The 17,143-nt window shown below is 42.8% G+C and overlaps 1 protein-coding gene across 1 annotated transcript; it reads right to left on the reverse strand.

Annotated features, from left to right (window-relative positions):
- Positions 1-8,245: 8,245 nt before the first annotated feature.
- PDCD7 (programmed cell death 7) lies at positions 8,246-17,109 on the reverse strand. Its single transcript, XM_036734202.1, has 5 exons — positions 16,225-17,109; positions 15,095-15,233; positions 11,742-11,978; positions 11,229-11,316; positions 8,246-9,578 (listed from the first exon to the last, which is right to left on the reverse strand). Exons 1-5 carry the CDS (start codon positions 17,068-17,070, stop codon positions 9,452-9,454), a joined length of 1,437 nt encoding a protein of 478 aa, XP_036590097.1. The 5' UTR covers positions 17,071-17,109; the 3' UTR covers positions 8,246-9,451.
- Between the last annotated feature and the right edge of the window lie 34 nt (positions 17,110-17,143).

A 17,143-nucleotide genomic window follows, 5' to 3' on the forward strand; every position in this document is an offset into this window, starting at 1 on the left:
GATAATAATAGCTCCTACCCCCTCAGCCTTGTTGTGTGAACACAACACAACACAACACAAAGCACAGTGCCTGGCACATAGTAAACACTATATAAATATTAGCTAATATGATAACTCTTTATTTGTAGTGTTTCAAAGAGCTTTACATATATTTTTCAACAGCTTCAAGTTTGGATTCTGTCAAAGGGCTGCACTTGAGGACCTAGAGGGCCAAATGTGGCCTTGAGGCCACAGGTGCCCCACCCCTGAACTAGTTAATCTATGTAGACATTGAATCAGAGAAGAGAGACTTGCTAGTACTGTTCTCTAGACAATTAATCAGGGTGTGGCGTGATAATCATTTAATATCAATTTAGTAACTTCAATAAGGGCCAGAGCCTGAACTAATAATCAGCCAGAAGAAGAGCCTGGTCCTAAAGCCTCATTGTTCTCTGAGTTTACTCAGAGAATACCTCTTCCTGTGTCAACAAGCCCAGATGGGGCTGACTTAAGAGCATTCTACCCTCTGTCTATGGCCATTAAGGATGAGACCCTTAACCCGAGATACATCTTGAATAATGTGACTTTTTCTCTTATGGGCATATACTATGTTATGGCATGTTAATGGTAAATTGAACACAGAAACGCTGGGTTGTAGTTTCAATTGACCCTTGTCAACTCTTATCTTATTGTATTTACAACCTATTCAATTTAGAAAAATTCTTTCTTGTATCATGGTTAAACATACATGGAGATCATAAAATTGAGTAACACAGAAATGCTGAGTTGCAACTGTTCTAAGAATGTATTTAAACCTCCTCATTCTTCCGTTCAGTCAGATTTTGTCTGGATCTATACATGTATATATGCTGCTAGCTTTAAGGGAATAAACGATACGAATTTACATATCACCTAGCTTGTTTGCCTCCTTTAACCCAACTTTCAGGTCGAAAGATGTCTAGCACAGCACCTTGTACAATTAGAACTGCCTCCTAGGTTATATAGGTAAGTCAGGTGGGTCCAGTGGTGTTTTTTTTGGGGGGGGGGGTGTGGAGCATCTTGCTTCTGCGACCGAAAAACTGGAGGCAATAACTCAGAAAGGCAGTGGGAGAGAAGAAAACATAATCGGGAAGTAGCAGACAATTAATAAGTGCTTGCTGGTAGATGTAGCCAGTGCCAAGAAGGACAGGGGGCTCGAGTACACTCAATCAGGCCTATAAAGCACCCTCCCATTAGGAGACTGTGGTTAACAACAAAGCTCCCACCCCATTTTCCATACTCTCTCTACTTGGGCTGCCTAAATGGTACCCTTTTGTGGTATCTTTTCCCCTTCTTTCTCTCTTCAAGGCTGCTCTTAAAACCCATTGAAACTAGTTTTTGTGGCACCACAATGCTTGGGGGTGGAGGAGGGGGAGAAGCAAGGTGTAAATTCATCAAACAGTAATAATTTACTATTGTTCATCAGTAATTGGTGATAAATTGCTCTGCAAATGGTGAAATACTCCAAATTCCAGGGTCACACCAATTTCTGTCCATGGTACTTCCTTTACTGGTACCGGGGGAAGCACAGCAAGGGACGGAGCTTTGTGAGGGAGAGACTAGAAGGAAAGATGCAGAATCCTACAAGGGACTAAGGAAAAACACACGCTGGAGCTGCCCAGAGGGAGATGTGCCAATCATTGCATTTTCCTTTTGTGAGCCAATCACTATAGACCAAAATGACTTCATCTCTCTCTCTCTCTCTCTCTTCCTTCCAGATTTACATATTTACACACTCAGGATGTTTCTCATTGGCTAACCCCTCAAAGATGATCTGTATCTGAGGAGCCAGCACTGTGAGATGGTCTTCCCAGGCTTTCAGATGAGGTAATCACAGAGGCTCCAGCGGATGTCTCAAGGTGAATGGAGAGCTCATAGACACACCAAAGAAAAAAACAGGGTTTATCTTTGTGGTTGAATGTTGGGGCGGCCAGATCAAAGTTCAACAAAACAGTAAAGGTGGAAAGCATGAACTGTTTTTCTACATTTTGTGGTCTTGTTGTTCTTTTAGGTGGCCTGTCCTTAAATGGTTTCAGGGAGGAACATAGTGAAAGTTTCCCAGATGTGTCAAAAGTAGATGTGGATGTGTAGTCGATTGTTGTTGTTCAGTCATGTCTGACTTCTTGTGACCCCATTTGGGCTTTTCTTGGTAAAGATACTGGAGTGGTTTGCCCTTTCCTTCTCCAGCTCATTTTCCAGATGAGGAAACTGAGGCAAACAGGGTTAAATGACTTGCCCAGGGTCACACAGCTAGTGAATATCTGAAGTCATTTTTGAACTCAGGTCTTTCTGACTCCAGACCCAGTGCTCCATCCATTGCATCACCTAGCTGCCAGATTATTAGAACAGTGTAAACATTTACACTGTGGAAATCAGCTAACACTACAAATCCATGACTTGATTTATTGTTTTGTTGATTCTTTAGACTTAAAAAAATGATGGAGAATGTTAACAACGAAAGATTAAAGTTAAAAATGTGTAGTTAGTACAAACTTCCTCCCACAGAGAACCGATTTTTAAACACTTAAAAGCACATCACTATGTGTATCCCTAAGGTAAGAAACAAGGTAGTTCTTTCCTTTTAAGGACAAAATTTAAGACTCTATTGACAGGTTACAATACACCACAGGACCTAGCTTCAAGTCATCGCCCGTGAAATTTTGGGCATATTATTTCACTTCAAGCCTCATTTTCTTCACTTGCAAAAGGTGCCATGCATTCATCCAGAGGATAAGAAAACTATCCTTGCAGGCTTGCTGTGCAGAGGGATCTGGGAGGTCCCCCAGTCCTCTTTCTTCCTAAGCTGAATGCAGCGATTCCATCAAACAATCTTTGCAAGGACCTAGTACACTTCAGAGTGCTCTAGAAATGGGCCCTGCTGCTTTCTGTTGGTAAAATGAAGCTAGTTAAATGTGTCGATAATCCGTAATTACTCGGGGCTCTTTACCCCAGCAGACACTTGCCACAGTCAGCTGATGGACTGTTTTTCTTTGTTACATAAGAAGATTCAATGAGGTGAGGGCCGAGGGGGAGGATGAGTTACTGTGTAAGGGATTAGCATAAATCCCCCGCCACTTCTGGACCTACAGTTCCAAGCACCCTCTTACACAAATGATGACATCATTCCACGTGGGAAATAGGGTAATCCGAGCCTGGAAAGGTAGCATAAGGCCATCTGGCTAAACCTCTTAACTGTCCACTCGGTCCAGCCTCTGCTCATGGCAGCCCTGCTGTGCGGTGAGTCTCTGCTCTCCCTCCATAGGCAGATGACAAGGGGAGAAAGAACAGAGGGGCAAAGAGCCTAGTCCAGCACTTGGAGGTAAATCATCATCAACAAACCTACCGGATTATCAATTATGTCTAAAGCATATGGGAGGCGCTGTGTGTGTGGTGTGTGTGATGTGTGGGGAAGAAGAAGAGGGAACACACAGAAACGAGAAAGCACCTGAGTTCAAGGATTTTATAATCATCTTATTGGTGAGGCTAAACACATCCCAAAGAGCTAAACAATAGAAGACACCATATGCTAAGTGCCAAATGAGTGCCACAAACAATAAATGGGGGAGGGGGGGTGGTCTACAGTATGATAAACATTTATTAAGTGGCTACTATGCACCAAGCACTGCGCTAAGCGTTGGGGATACAAATAAGAAACAGACAGTCCCTTCCCTCACAATCTAATGGAGGAAGGCAATAGTTAGTAACAATAATAATATTAAATTTAATATTATCCCTACTTGGGAGAAAACCCTGTGGGTTTGAACAGTTGCAGGAGGCCCTATGCTAGGACTTAAGCCTTCAAGGACAGGTTGTTTAGTCGTTTCTGACTCTGTGTGACCCAATTTGAGGGTTTCTTGGCAAAGATCCTGGAATGGTTTGCCATTTTCTTCTCCAGCTCATTTTACAGATAAGGAAACTGAGGCAATCAGTGTTAAGTGATTTGCCCAGGGTTACACAGCTCGTAAGTGTCTGAGGCCAGATTGGAATGCAGGAAGATGAGTCTTCCTGACTCCAGGTCCTGGGTTCTACCCACTGTACCACCTAGCTGCCCTCAGGTAAGACAGGCAGGATTTAGTTAAGTAGAGAGAAGGCAAGTCATCACAAGCCAGGGCAAGCAAAGGTACCATAACAGCACCTTGTGATTTGGGCACAGGGAGTATGTTCGGCTGCGGCAGGTGATACACAGAGAAGACATAGGGAAAAAAGTTGGAGAGGTCAGTTGTGGTCAGATTGTTGAGGGCTGTGAAAGCCAGGCTGAGGAGTTTGGACTTGATCCTCTTATAAAACAGGCAGCTGCTGAAGGCTTTTGTGTAGGATCTTGATGTACACACAAAGTAGGATCTGAAGTAGAATCTTACAGAATGCCAGTGTGTCGGGTGGATTGGAGATGGGGAAAGACCAGAGGCAGGGAGATTCAGCAGTATCATGGAAGCTTCTCGAGGGCAGGGTCCATTTCATTTTTATCTTCCCATGGATCCCCAGAGCCCTAGCAGTGTCTCCATCCCTACCAAGAGTTTAATGAATGTTTGGTGAATTGAGAGATTACCACAATAGTCTAACGCCTAATTGCAACTGAGAAAGGTCTGGACCTAGGTTGCGTTAGTGGGAATGGAGGGGAAATTAAAGGGCAGAGGCAGGAAGCAAATGCCTAAGTTACCACACAGGCATAGGGAATGCACTGAACTGGGTTTGTCTGGAGACTTGCTGCAACGATGAATTTGCCATACTTTAAGTCCCAAATTCTATTTTAGGTGACATCTCTTATAGCTAAAGGATCTGTTTAGACTGCTTTGCAAAGTTGACTGTTGAGACAAGCTTCCTCTTTGGCCTGAAGAGAGAATCCTTTCAGGAACGGAAATTGCAGCAGAATCATCAGTCCTAACTCACGTTCCCCCTCCTCCCCCCCACCCCGCCCCCACTTGGCCTAACATCACTGCAGTCTCTAAATGTCTGTTATTTGATTGAAACAGCCTTGGTTCTGCACAGTAAGTGCTCCGTGAGTAATGTCAATTGAACCAAAGACCTTGTCCCTGTCCAAGAATCTGAATAGTGAGCAAGAACATGAGACTGCCTCTAGAAAGTTAAATCACAGAGGGTTCCCACCCGCTCCCATCCTATTTTTATTTTTACTTCAGTTTTATGTTCTGAATTCTCTCCCTTCCACCTCTCTCTCTCTCTGACTCCCCCCCCCCCCGCCCCCACTCCTCCAGGTCAGAAAAACAAAACAAGTTACAAATACGTATAGTCAAAAAAATCAAGTTCCCATATTAGCCATGCCCTCTGCCCCCCTTGGTGTATGCCTCAATCTGTACTCTGAATCCATCGCCTTTCTACCTGGAGGTGGGCGGCATGTTTTACCAAGAGTCCTCTGGAATTGTGGTCGGTCATTGTATTGATCAGATTTCTTAAGTCTTTCAATGTTGTCTTTACAATATTGTTATTATACATTTTTTTCTTCTGGTTCTGTTCAGTTCACTTTGCATCGGTTCATACAAGTCTTTCCAGGTTTCTCAGAAACCATCTCCTTCATTATTTCTTATAGCACAATAGTATTTCTTCACATACATATACTATAGCTTGTCTCAATTGATGGGCATCCCCATGCACAGTTGAACAGTTTTAGGGGCATAGTTCCTCACTGTTCTCCAGAATGACTGCACTGGTTCACAGCTTCACTAACAGTAAAGTACCTATTTTCCCACAGCCCTCCCAGTACATCATTTCCTTTACTATCAACTTAGCCAATTTGGTGAGTATAATGTGGTGCCTCGGAATTGTTTTAATTTGCATTTCTCTAATTATTAGTGATTTTTTTCACATGACTACTGATAATCTTGATTTCTTCCTTTTAAAATTGCCTATTCATATCCTTTGATCATTTAGCAATTTGGGAATGGCTCTTATTCTTATAAATTTAACTATATACCTTAGAAATTAGATTTTTATCAGAGGAACTTGTGGCAAATTTCCCCCATCCCCAATTTCCTTCTTCTCTTCTGATTTTAACTGTATTAGCTTTATTTGTTCAGAAACTAATTTTATAAAATAAAAATTGTCCATCTTACTTCCTGTAAGCCGCTCTGTAACTTGTTTGGATATGAACTCTTTCTCTATTCAGGGTCTGCTTCGGAAAAAAAATTCTACATGGCGGGGTTAGGTTGGGCTAAGTTGGGAAATCACCATGTGGACAACTAAAATTAGCCTAATACCAGCCATTCATTATTCTAGAATAAGTTACCAGTGCTAAATTAAAATATCTATTTATCTGTCTGTAGATATAGATATATATTTTAAAAAGAGGAATATGATTTGTCATATTCTTCACCAAAACCTTGTAATATATTGCCTGTTCCCTTAAAGACACAAGCATAAAATAGTAATGCCACATGTCATAAATGCCTCATGGATCATACCAAATGCCAACATTCCATACACACTTTGGTGCTTACCTAGCAAGGATGCAGAGTGGCTTCCTTCTTCTCAATGGAGTGGAAGGAGCAGTAAGGCTACCCAGATGGCTATGACACATTCATCTTCTTTGTGTCCTTACATGTGGAGGCAGTGATGTCGGCTTGGCAAAGTGAATGGCTTTAGATCACAGGGAGCCCATCTACTGGTTTACAGTTGCAAATCCTCTCACATTAACCCTAGTTACTAGGCTGAACATCCCCTGATGATGTATTTATGTAATCAAATTCTATCATTTAGTCTTCCATAAATCTTTGTACCGGATTATTATATCTAAAATAAGCTGTACTTTCCCTCAGCGTGTCTCAACTCATATGACCTTTCTATAGTGAACAAACCCCGCCTCCCCCAAAACCACATATAAAATAACCTCTATGTAGAGATATTTTGCAATATGGCATTGGACAAATCAATTGTCTATAGTGCTGATTAAGTCTGTTCTCAAAATAGCCCAGTTTCAACTTACAGGCATTATGGCCTGTGAGTTTGATGTGGTGTAATAAAGAGGAAATGAATTACATATTCCTTAACATTGTGCTGAAAAATTCTAAATGTGGCAAACATGATTTCCTTCTTATCTTTTTTCATAACTCTCTATGCTCAAAACATCTTCCTTTCCTCTTTGCCTATTAAATTCCTTTCCACCCTTTAAAGTCCCTCAAACACCACTTCTTCGACATCTCTGAAGTCTTTCTTAACATTCCCCTTGGGTAACCAACTGCCCCAAACTTCACATTGGTTTTTCACCGTAGGAGACAGCACAGAGGACTGGAAAACAAAGCATTGGCTCTAGAATTAGAGAACTTGGGTTCAAATTTCTTGATACCATTAGCCGTCAGCCTAATCATCACTGAGTCTCCCTAAGCCTGTATCCTCATCTATAAAATGGGTGGGTTGGCCTAAGTAGCCTTTGAGGTCCCTTCCAGCCAAACATCTATGATCCTAATGTACTCATCATATAGAAGAGGGGTTGGCAATATACAGCAGGTGGCCTACTGTTTTTGTAAAAAAGCAAAAACTATTTTTAACTCACTGACTGACGTTACAAAGTCAGACATAGGGCCGGCTTTGGCCCTCAGGCTGTAGTTTGCCAACCCCTGATACAGTGTCTGGTTCTCTGTCTGTGTCATTGTCCTACCAGACTATAAGCTCAACAAAAGAAGAGACCGTGTCGTCCCTTTCTATTTCCCTCAGTGCCCGATGTAGTGCTTTGGACATTTCTTAAAACTTCATGATTTCATAGGCCAAAGATCTCATCCATAGAGCCCATCTGTCCACTAATGAAAATCACAATTCTTCTGTAATTTGTCCTATCTCCAAGTTTCTGTGGCTGACCTGGTGAGAAACATTTCCAAAATTGCACAAGACTAGTCCTTTAACAGACAAGGAGCCCATCATGGAGCCCATACTCAGATTGTTTGGTTGGACCTGCCAGAGCTGTTGGCAGATACTTACACACATTTGTAGAATTGAATTAGAGAGGTAAAATGTAGAAATGGTCTATATTTTTTAAATTGGGTAAACAGTTTTGTCTCATGCTCAAGGATTTTCAAGGTTGGTAGTAATATTTGCCTCTTAGGTTCAAAGCTGACAAACGTTCTATTTCTCTCATCAAAAGGTAGAGAAAGATTTCAGCCAGTAGGACCAATTTTTCTGAAGAATTACTGTTGCCTTCACAATTTAAAAATATTTAGATATCTTTTGCATTGGGGGCTATGTACTTTATACAATCATTTTTGTCAAACAACTGAGAAAAGCCTTAATTTAAAAATAAAATGTTTATTTGGCTTTATAAAAATATAAATTAATTTTATACCATCTGGCATAAAGCATGTGTAAACTCTCATTTTACAGTACTGAATATCTTCAAGAACAACATTTCATTGACGAAAATAAATTTTACTCTGTGAAAATCTGTCCTCTCAGCCTGTGCTGTATATAGAGCTGCTTTAGCAGCATTGCGACAGATATCTCATTTGCAACAGGTAAATATAAGATCGTTTTTATAATATAGCTGTGTATTTCCTCCAGTGTGTAACGGTTTCAGGTTAGGAAGTCTGCTTCCAGGGGCAAACTAGAATCTTTATCGATGAAGATGCTGAGCCTTCCAACCTCTGTACAGAAATCTATTTTCATTGGGACTTTCAATCTGCAGAAGAGGCATGACTCTACAATTAAGGCAGATCCATCCAACTTGTGGAAAGAGGTAATCAACACCTTGCTCAAGTTTCCTAAAGAAAAAAGCCCAGGTCAGAAGATCCAATATCCAAAAACTACAGGTGACCCAACCCAGGCTGGAACCAGCTGAGAAGCACCAACATGTTTTCTCTTGTTGTACGGATACAAGTAGTACTGACAATGAAGCTACAAACTATGGTTGGGGAAGGGCTGGAAAGAGGGAGGCAGCGTAAGGACTGTTCTCTTCAGTGCTCTGATGTGTTTTTAAACGTGCAGACCTTACTCCAACTAAGGACTTTAAAACAAGATTGTGTCATTTTTATTTATAAAGACTATTAGCACCAACCTAGGACTTACGACTTTGGATGAAGAGAATGAAAGATCTACCTTCACACCCGTTCAGACTCCTCCATTTTCAGGAAAGATCAGCTCTTTTCTTCAGATCTTTCAGGAAAGACCAGCAGTGCATATCTGGATTTTCTGTTTGTGTACATGAACACACCCACACACATTGCATAAGAGAAGGTACATTTGACCAACCCCCTCGAAACAGGGGCAAGTTAAGTTTAAAAGTGCAACAACAAAGGCCATTCTATACAGTAAGAGCACAATTCACATCCCTTCCTCCCTGCCCTTGGCCTCTCCTGAAGAACAGTATTAACCTACTGATGCCAAAGGTCCCTCTAGCACATGAAAAAAGAGCTTTCACTCAGTGCTGCTCCAGAGAGGTCAGAGGCTCTGTCCTGGCTTAGTCTGCAGACACATAAGCATGTCCAGGAGACCATTTTCATGGATTCAGTCTGAGCGCAGCTGCCCAGGAGTCACTGCTGGGGAGTGTAGGAATGACCCATCCTTGAGGGACTGAGGTTGCTTCAGGATGATCTGCAGGTACCAAATACTGATCCCACTCGTGCCTTTAGAAGAACATTTCAGAACAAAAGTTTACTTCAGTTTTACTTTAGCAAAACATACAACTTATTTTTGTTGCAATATAATAAAACCTGTCTTGTTCTAAAATGAAAAAGACTAAGTTTCTTAAACGTAAACAAAGAGAAGAAAACATTCTTTACTCATTTTTTTGACTACAAATGCTATTGCCTAAACTTTTTACTAAAAGATGGAAAATTATTTTTGTAGGTTCAGAATTCTATCCAAACATAAATACTTTGTCCTTCAGTAAATAAAGTAAGTGGCTCTCCTTAGTATGGAAAATGCTACTTTCTTAAAAAATCACAAAACGTGAGAGACAGAAGGGATCTCAGAAGGTTATCTACAGTCCAACTCCCTAACTCTACAGATCAGAACCCGAAGACCAAGAGAAGCTAAGTGACTCGCCCGAGGTCATGTGGGTTATACCTAACAGAACCAAGATTCAGATGTCCATCCTTGAAAATCCTTGTCCTTCATGTCACAATTTAACTCCATTTCAGAAATGAGGAAAACGGAGTCAGTGATTTGCCCGAGGTTACCCAGATAGGGCAGGGTGAAGCACAGGGCTCCTGCTCTCAGGACCCAAGTTTCAAACAAAGACATAAGTCCAGAACAGATTTTACAAGATTATTACCGTCAGCCCACGATGGATCACACTCCTTGTTGATAAGTTTATTTTGCCTTAGCATGAAAAATGGGAAAAACACTTCGAATCAACACTATTTGAGGGTCAGCATGGTGACAAGGAAAAATAACCTTCCCTTTTTCAGCAAATGCACTCCAAGACCCCAGTTACAAGAGGAAGTGCCAGAATAAGGAAGGTCATAGTCCTGTACGCTCCAGACCAGAACTAGGGTGGCGTCTTCCCCCAGGGCGCCACAGTTTAATTACTATGACAAGCTAGAGGACGTCCAGAGAAGGTGACTAGGAAAGAGGAAAGGGAACTAGGGATGTTTAACCTAAAGAAAAGATTCTAGGTATGTGGACAGAGAGAAATGATGGTGGTCTTCAACTGTTTTACAGGCCATCATGTGGAAGGGGTAACAGATATTTCTTATTAGCCCTAGAAGGCAGGGCTCAGGGCACCAGGTAGAAATCACAGAGACAGGTCTGGCTCAGTGTCAAGAAAATATTTCCAACATAGAGTTATCCAAAAGTGGAATGAGCTGCTTTGGAGGGTGATGGGTTCTCTGTCACTGGAAGTCTCTGAGTGGAAGCTAGAGGGTCACTTGTCACATTATTGTACAGGGGATTCCTTTACAGAAATAGGTTGCATCAGGTGGCTTGTGGGATACTTTCCACCTCTGAGCTTCTGTGATAAAAGTCAGAAGACCCAGGATTCCAGACCAGGCTTTGTCACTAACTAGCTATATGACTCAAGGGGAGACAATTAAACCCCATAGGGCCTACTTTGTTATCTAATAAAAAGTAGGACCATGTTATCTCTCAAGAACCTTAGCTCTTAGCCTTACAAAAATAGAAGCACTGCCACTCTGACTCTAAAATCGTATTTCCTAAGTAACATGATGTGGGGCTGTATGTGAATAACCTGACAAACTATCCACTCCACTGCATCACAATGTCAACTTCTTGTTAGGGAGCTTAATATGACCACACATAACTAATGCTCTTACCTGATCTGAATGAGAGCTGGTAAGGAATGTTCTGCCTGCAGATAATACTGCCTGAAGGGCTGTAGGAGGTGACTAAGTGGAAATTCAGCTGAAAAAGAAAAACCACATATAGTGACAACTTGCGATTTCTCATGCTCAGAATAACTTATAAAACTATGTTTAGAAAAGTATATCGACTTAGTCTATTACCATGATTTGTTAGATTTTTATATGGCTAATCACCTCATTCCAATTCTTATTATTTAAGACCCTGCAGAAATAAATAATTTACTACCTACCAGCTTTCTAACTCAATTTCAGGTTATCTATTACCATTATTCTTCACCTTTTTTGTGTGTGTCCTAGACTCCTTTGGCAATCTGGTGGAGCCTACCCCTTCTCAAAATGATGTTTTTTTTTTTTAAATTTCATAATAAAAGGAAATACTAAGTTTTAGTTAGTCTGTAGGGACCCTAGCTTAATAATTCCTGCTATGAGAATTCCATCCATTTCTTTTACAGTTACAGAACATACCTGGGTCCCCAAATAACTTGGAATTAATTTCCTGTTTTTGATGTAAAATCTTCTCTTTTTCTTTTTTCTGTTTCCTTTCTAATTCTCTTTTTCTCTCTTCTTCTTGTTCACCTTCCAACATAACTCGCAGTGCCCTTTCTTCAGCTTCGTACAGTTCAGTACGTTTTTTGATTAATTTTCTCAGTCTCTCTACATGATGTTCAAAAGCTTCATCTGCTGAGGCAGGTGGACAAACCCCTGCAAAGAAAGAGCCAAATAACAATTTAGATACATGTAACTAGATATCTGATCTAAGCAGCAAAACCCATTGCTTTTATGAAGTCACTACAAAATCCCAACTACAATGTGAAAATGTCCACGGCTTAACTGTTGGCATCTCTCAAAGTCCTCACCACCCAAATGTGGACTAGAACAAACATTATGGAGAGTACTCTGACAGTATTCACTGAAAACCACAAAAGCGATCACAATTTTTGACACAGAGATTAAACTGCTATGATTTTTTCCTTAAAAAAAAATCACTAAAATGGGAGGAAAAGGATCTCTTTGTGCAAAAATATTTGTAACTGCAACAGCAAGAAACTGAAAGCAACTTTTACATTCAATGATTAAGGAATGACTGAATTATATAGTAGCTTAATGTAATGCTATTAAGGGGCTGTTAAAGGAATGAAATACAAGGAAATGGATAGATTGATATGGAACAATGCAAAGAGAGAGAAGCAAAACCAGAACTGTATACGTGTTGACAACAACTACGTGCATGTGCGATGTGTGTGTGTATGTGTGTCTGTATACACACATACATATGTGTATATATACATACCTACATATGTATATATTCAAAGAGAGAGAGAGAGAGAGAGAGAACGAGAACCAAGGCAAAGGTAATGGAATTCCAAGCAGTCTTGGCAAAGGACACTGCCAACCCATTTTTATAAGATTTTAGCCCTGACTGCTTGCTTCTCTTTTGATGGGTATTAAGTTTATAATAAATTTTAAAAATTGTACATATCATTGTATAAAATGTTGGACTTGCTTGACATTTTAGTTCTTTTGCTGAACTACAAAAACCCTTTATTTAGTTCCTTATTAAATCATTAGCTGGTTTCCTGTAACTGCCTGCTGGCAGGTCTCACTTTATCTCAGATAGTCCCCAATCTAATCTAGCTCACATTAAGCTTCTAGGCTAATCTTTTTTGTTTATCTGAAAAAGAAATAGGAGAATTTAATGATAGGGGCTTTTTTGGTTCAAAAAAAAAACTTTCCCTTAAAGTAAATTATTTGCACCAAAAAAGTATACATTAGGCTCCTAGCATGAGGAGTAAGAAATTCTCCTATTCAGGAAATTCCAACTCCAACTCTGGGCATGGGATAATGACGGAGCAAGATTAGATGATATTTAAAGTTTCTTTCAGCTCTGTATTTTTGTTCTATGAGAAGGCAATGAGAGCTGCCTTTCACCAGGACTACCTGGAGGTTGTCATAATGTCTACCCTCAATAGAGCTAGGGAACTAGAGCCTAAATGGATTTATACCCCAGATAGGCTGCTAAAAGGCACACAGGGCATTTTTCTTAGGCCAGACTTTTAAAAACACATTTATGTGCATTTTATATTTTCATTTTAAACTGCTGATCTGTTGTTTTATAATTAACTTGCTTCATGTGAGGTTTCTTCTAGGACTTAATTTCTTCTTTTTCATCCCACAGTACTTATCAAAAACAGTGGGTACTAAGTTTAATAAATTAAAGTTATAATTGTTGGAGTGTTAGAGGCTGGAGAGACCCGGAATTTAATCCTCATCCAGGCACTTAACTATGTGATTTTAAATTAGTTAGCTCTTTCTGAGCTGGGCTCTAAGACTTAATTAAGAAAAACATGGTCCCTAGTAAGGGATATACCCAGGGTCACATTACTAGTTAATGGGACAGTCAGAACCAGAACTCAGTCTTCTGATTCCAAATCATAGTAATAAAAGCAATTTATATATGTTTTAAGGTATAATAATAGCAGCTAAGATTCATATAGGCAGCTAGGTGTCAAAGAGTATAGAGCACTAGGTCTGGACTCAGGAAAACTCAATGTGGCCTCAGACACTTACAAGCTGTGTGATCCTGGGCATGTCACTTAACCCTGTTTGCCTCAGTTTCCTCATCTGTAAAATGAGCTGGAGAAGGAAATGACAAACCACTCCAGTATCTCTGCCAAGAAGACCCCAAATGGGGTCATGAAGAGTCAGACACGACTGAAATGCCTAAACAACGAAACTCTGAGATAGCGCTTACTACATTCCAGGCACTGCGCTAAACACTTTACAATCATCATCTCGTTTGATGCTTATAACCCTTCGAGGTAGGTGCTATTATTATCCCTATTTTACAGATGAGGAAATGGAGTCAAGAAGAGGTTAAGTGACTTGCCCAGGGTCCCACAACCTTTAAGTATCTGAAGCCAGATTTAAACTGAGGGCTTCTTGACTTCCAGGCCCAGCATTCTGTGCACCATAGCGCCACCTAGCTGTCGCTCACATCAATCCCACGAAGTAGGTTTTATAGGACCCCCAGAGAAATGTCTTAACAAATGTCAGAGTCAGAATTTGAACTCAAGTTCTCCTCTACCTGCAACAGATGGTTTTCTCTACTAATCAAACCACTCAACATTTAATGAATGAGTGATTGCTATGGGCGCTGGGCCAGGTATAAGTGTTACAAAGCCAGAAAATGGTTCTTGTGCTTGGAAAGAAGTTACATTCTACCAGGGCAGACAAGGCAAACACATACAAGTAGATATAAAATATATATGATGTAAATTGCAAGGTAACTTAATTTGGGGGGCTGGGAGGAAGAATGCACTAGACTAGACCACACCTGGAAGATTCCAGAAAAGCCACACAGGAGGAAGGAATGGGGTAGGGAAGAAGAGGACAAAAGATGGGTCTGTCTCAGGAAGAAGAGTGATAGATAAGGCTAGAAAGGTGGGATGGAGCCAGCATGGAGAGGGTTTAAAATGCTCAACAGAGGATTTTGTATTCGATCCTAGATAAAGAGTCAAGGTAGTTTATTGAACAGGGGAGTGACAGGGTTAGACCTGAAATTTAAGGCAATTATTTTGGCTGCGGGCATGATCATAAACAACAGGATCTAGGGAAAAATTATATTGGCGTACTTCAAAATTTCATTTGTATTATTTCAATGTTCCCCATCACTTTCACCATCACACTGGTCACAAAGAGTCAAACCTGGATCTGTGGCATTTGTTGATTTCCAAAGTGTAAATATTCACACTGAAAATTTAAGTCAACTGGTACCAACTGGCTCCAGCACACCTCAGGATGTAAGTATGTTAAGTTACCTTTCCTAGCTGCAGCCTCTTTTCTTAGTTTCCTCAGTTTCTCTAAGGCTCGAAGAATATCTACCATTCTCTTGGTGTCTGCTTGCTTTTTCCTCACTTCCGATAAAACACCATCAGCAGCGACTTTGAGTTCTTGTTCCTGGTAGGAAAACAAATTATCAACCTCTATCTTCAACGCCAATCTTATAATTAGTGGCCTAGAAAGTATAATTTCAAGAGTGGCAATAAAATAAAAACCAAAAAAACTCTGCCCATTTAACTAAGCAGTACCTGAAATATCACAGGTAATAGTACCCTTTGGATTACTGGGGGAAGGAAAAAGGAGCTGTTATTAATTAGTACTACTGTGTACCCTTCACTTAACCTGACTGGAACCCAGTTTCCTAATCTGTGAAATGAGCAGACTTATGATCTTTGGAGTTATGTGACAACCGAGATCATGGCACTGAGGAGTTTTGACTGTGAGATGGTGGGAGGAAGGGAAGGGAGGGGACAGTGCCTACGTAGCCAGGGGGCATGTGGACACTAATAAATGTAGTACACGCAGCTTAGCAGTGCAGTACATAGGGTGCTGGGTGTGGAGCTGGGAAGATGTGAGTTCGAATGCAGACTCAGATTTTTACCAGCTGTGGGATTCTGGGCAAGTTACTTAAGTTGTCTGCCTCAGTTTCTTCATCTGCAAAATGGGGATAATCATACTAGCACCTGCCTCCCAGGTTATGAGGAGCAAATGAGATCATAATCACAATAGTGCTGGCACATGGGAAGCTATACAAACGTTTATTATAGGAGAGATGAGGACATGATCATTGAACACATGGGTGAAAGGACATTTGTTTTTGAAGGAAAGTTTCCAACCTTGCCTAGGCAGCTAAAACCACCCATGGCGGGTGCTAATAATCTCGGAAGCAGGAGTTGGAGAGAAACCTCTGCCTGCCCTGCAACTAAGATTATCCCTAGCATTTCTTCTAGAGGGGCAGATGTACTGGGGAGTGGGAGGCTCCCTTGCAGGCTGAGGACCCCCAATTTCGGAGGATGGAATCCCAAGCGTAGGCTGGCGGGGACCCGAATCAGGACCCAGGTGCCGCGGCACGGTCCCGGGAGGCTGGGTGCGGGGCCTCCAGGCTTACCCGGGCCTTCTCCTCCACTTCCTGCACGCACTTGTTCCTCCAGCGGTCGATCTCCTCCTCGCGCTCTGCCGCCCGGGCCTGGGCCGCCTCGCGCTCGGCCTCGCGCTCGCGGGCCCTCTCCCGGAGCCGCTGCCGCCTCCGCCGGACGCGCTCCAGCTTCCTCCGCGCGGCGCCCACGTAGGCTGGCTGGCTGAGCTGCTCGAGGTCCCCGCGCAGCTGCTCCCGCAGCGGAGCCGCCTGTTGGTGCAGCCGCTCCCACGCCTCCCCGTCGGCCTCGGCTTCCCGCAGGGCCCGGCACAGGCCGCGTAGCCGGCTCACCAGGCGCAGGGCTCCGCGCAGCCGCCCCCGGAGCTCGCCGAGGCTGGGGCCCGGCGGAGGAGCAGCCGCCGCCGCTGCCCCCGAGGCGGGCGGGCCGTTCGCTCGCCGTGGGGCTGCAAAGACGGCCTCCAGCCACTGGCGGTCCCGCTGGCGCTGCAGGGCCGTGTCCCCGAGCCCGTCGGGTGGCGGGGCCTCTGCCCAACGCTGAGCCCAAGGAGGGGCCGGGGAAGGTGGCGGAAGCCGTTCCCCACCCTCGAGCCCCGGAAAAGGCCTACACTGGGGGAGAGGAGGCGGTGGCGGAATCGGGGGCGGCGGGATGGGAGGCGGGAGGAAGGGGCCCGCGCTAGGGCCTGGAGTCCCCAGGAAGGGACCCAGCCGCGGAGGTAGCGGTGGAGGCGGATAGGCCTGGGGAGGCGGGGGCGGCCCGAAGGGAAGGCATCGGAACGGAGCGGGAGGGGGAGGAGGAGGTGGCGGCGGCGGGACCGGGCAAACAGGGGCAAAGCGGCCGGGAAAAGTCGGCAGAGCCATGGAGGTTTTACCCCTGCCGCCCAAGCGTGCCAGGAGGAAGTACTGGAGACCCGGAAGAAACTCCCGAGACTGC

Source organism: Trichosurus vulpecula, chromosome 8 (genome assembly GCF_011100635.1).
Source record: "Trichosurus vulpecula isolate mTriVul1 chromosome 8, mTriVul1.pri, whole genome shotgun sequence".
Lineage (NCBI taxonomy): Eukaryota > Metazoa > Chordata > Mammalia > Diprotodontia > Phalangeridae > Trichosurus > Trichosurus vulpecula.

Coding starts and splice junctions, on each gene's coding strand:
- PDCD7 (XM_036734202.1), bottom strand. CDS start 17,070: ATGGCTCTGCCGACTTTTCCCGGCCGCTTTGCCCCTGTTTGCCCGGTC. Junction 11,979..15,094: donor AGAGGCTGCAGCTAGGAAAG/GTAACTTAACAT, acceptor CTTTCTTTGCAG/GGGTTTGTCCACCTGCCTCA. Junction 9,579..11,228: donor CCAGCTCTCATTCAGATCAG/GTAAGAGCATTA, acceptor GTTCTTCTAAAG/GCACGAGTGGGATCAGTATT.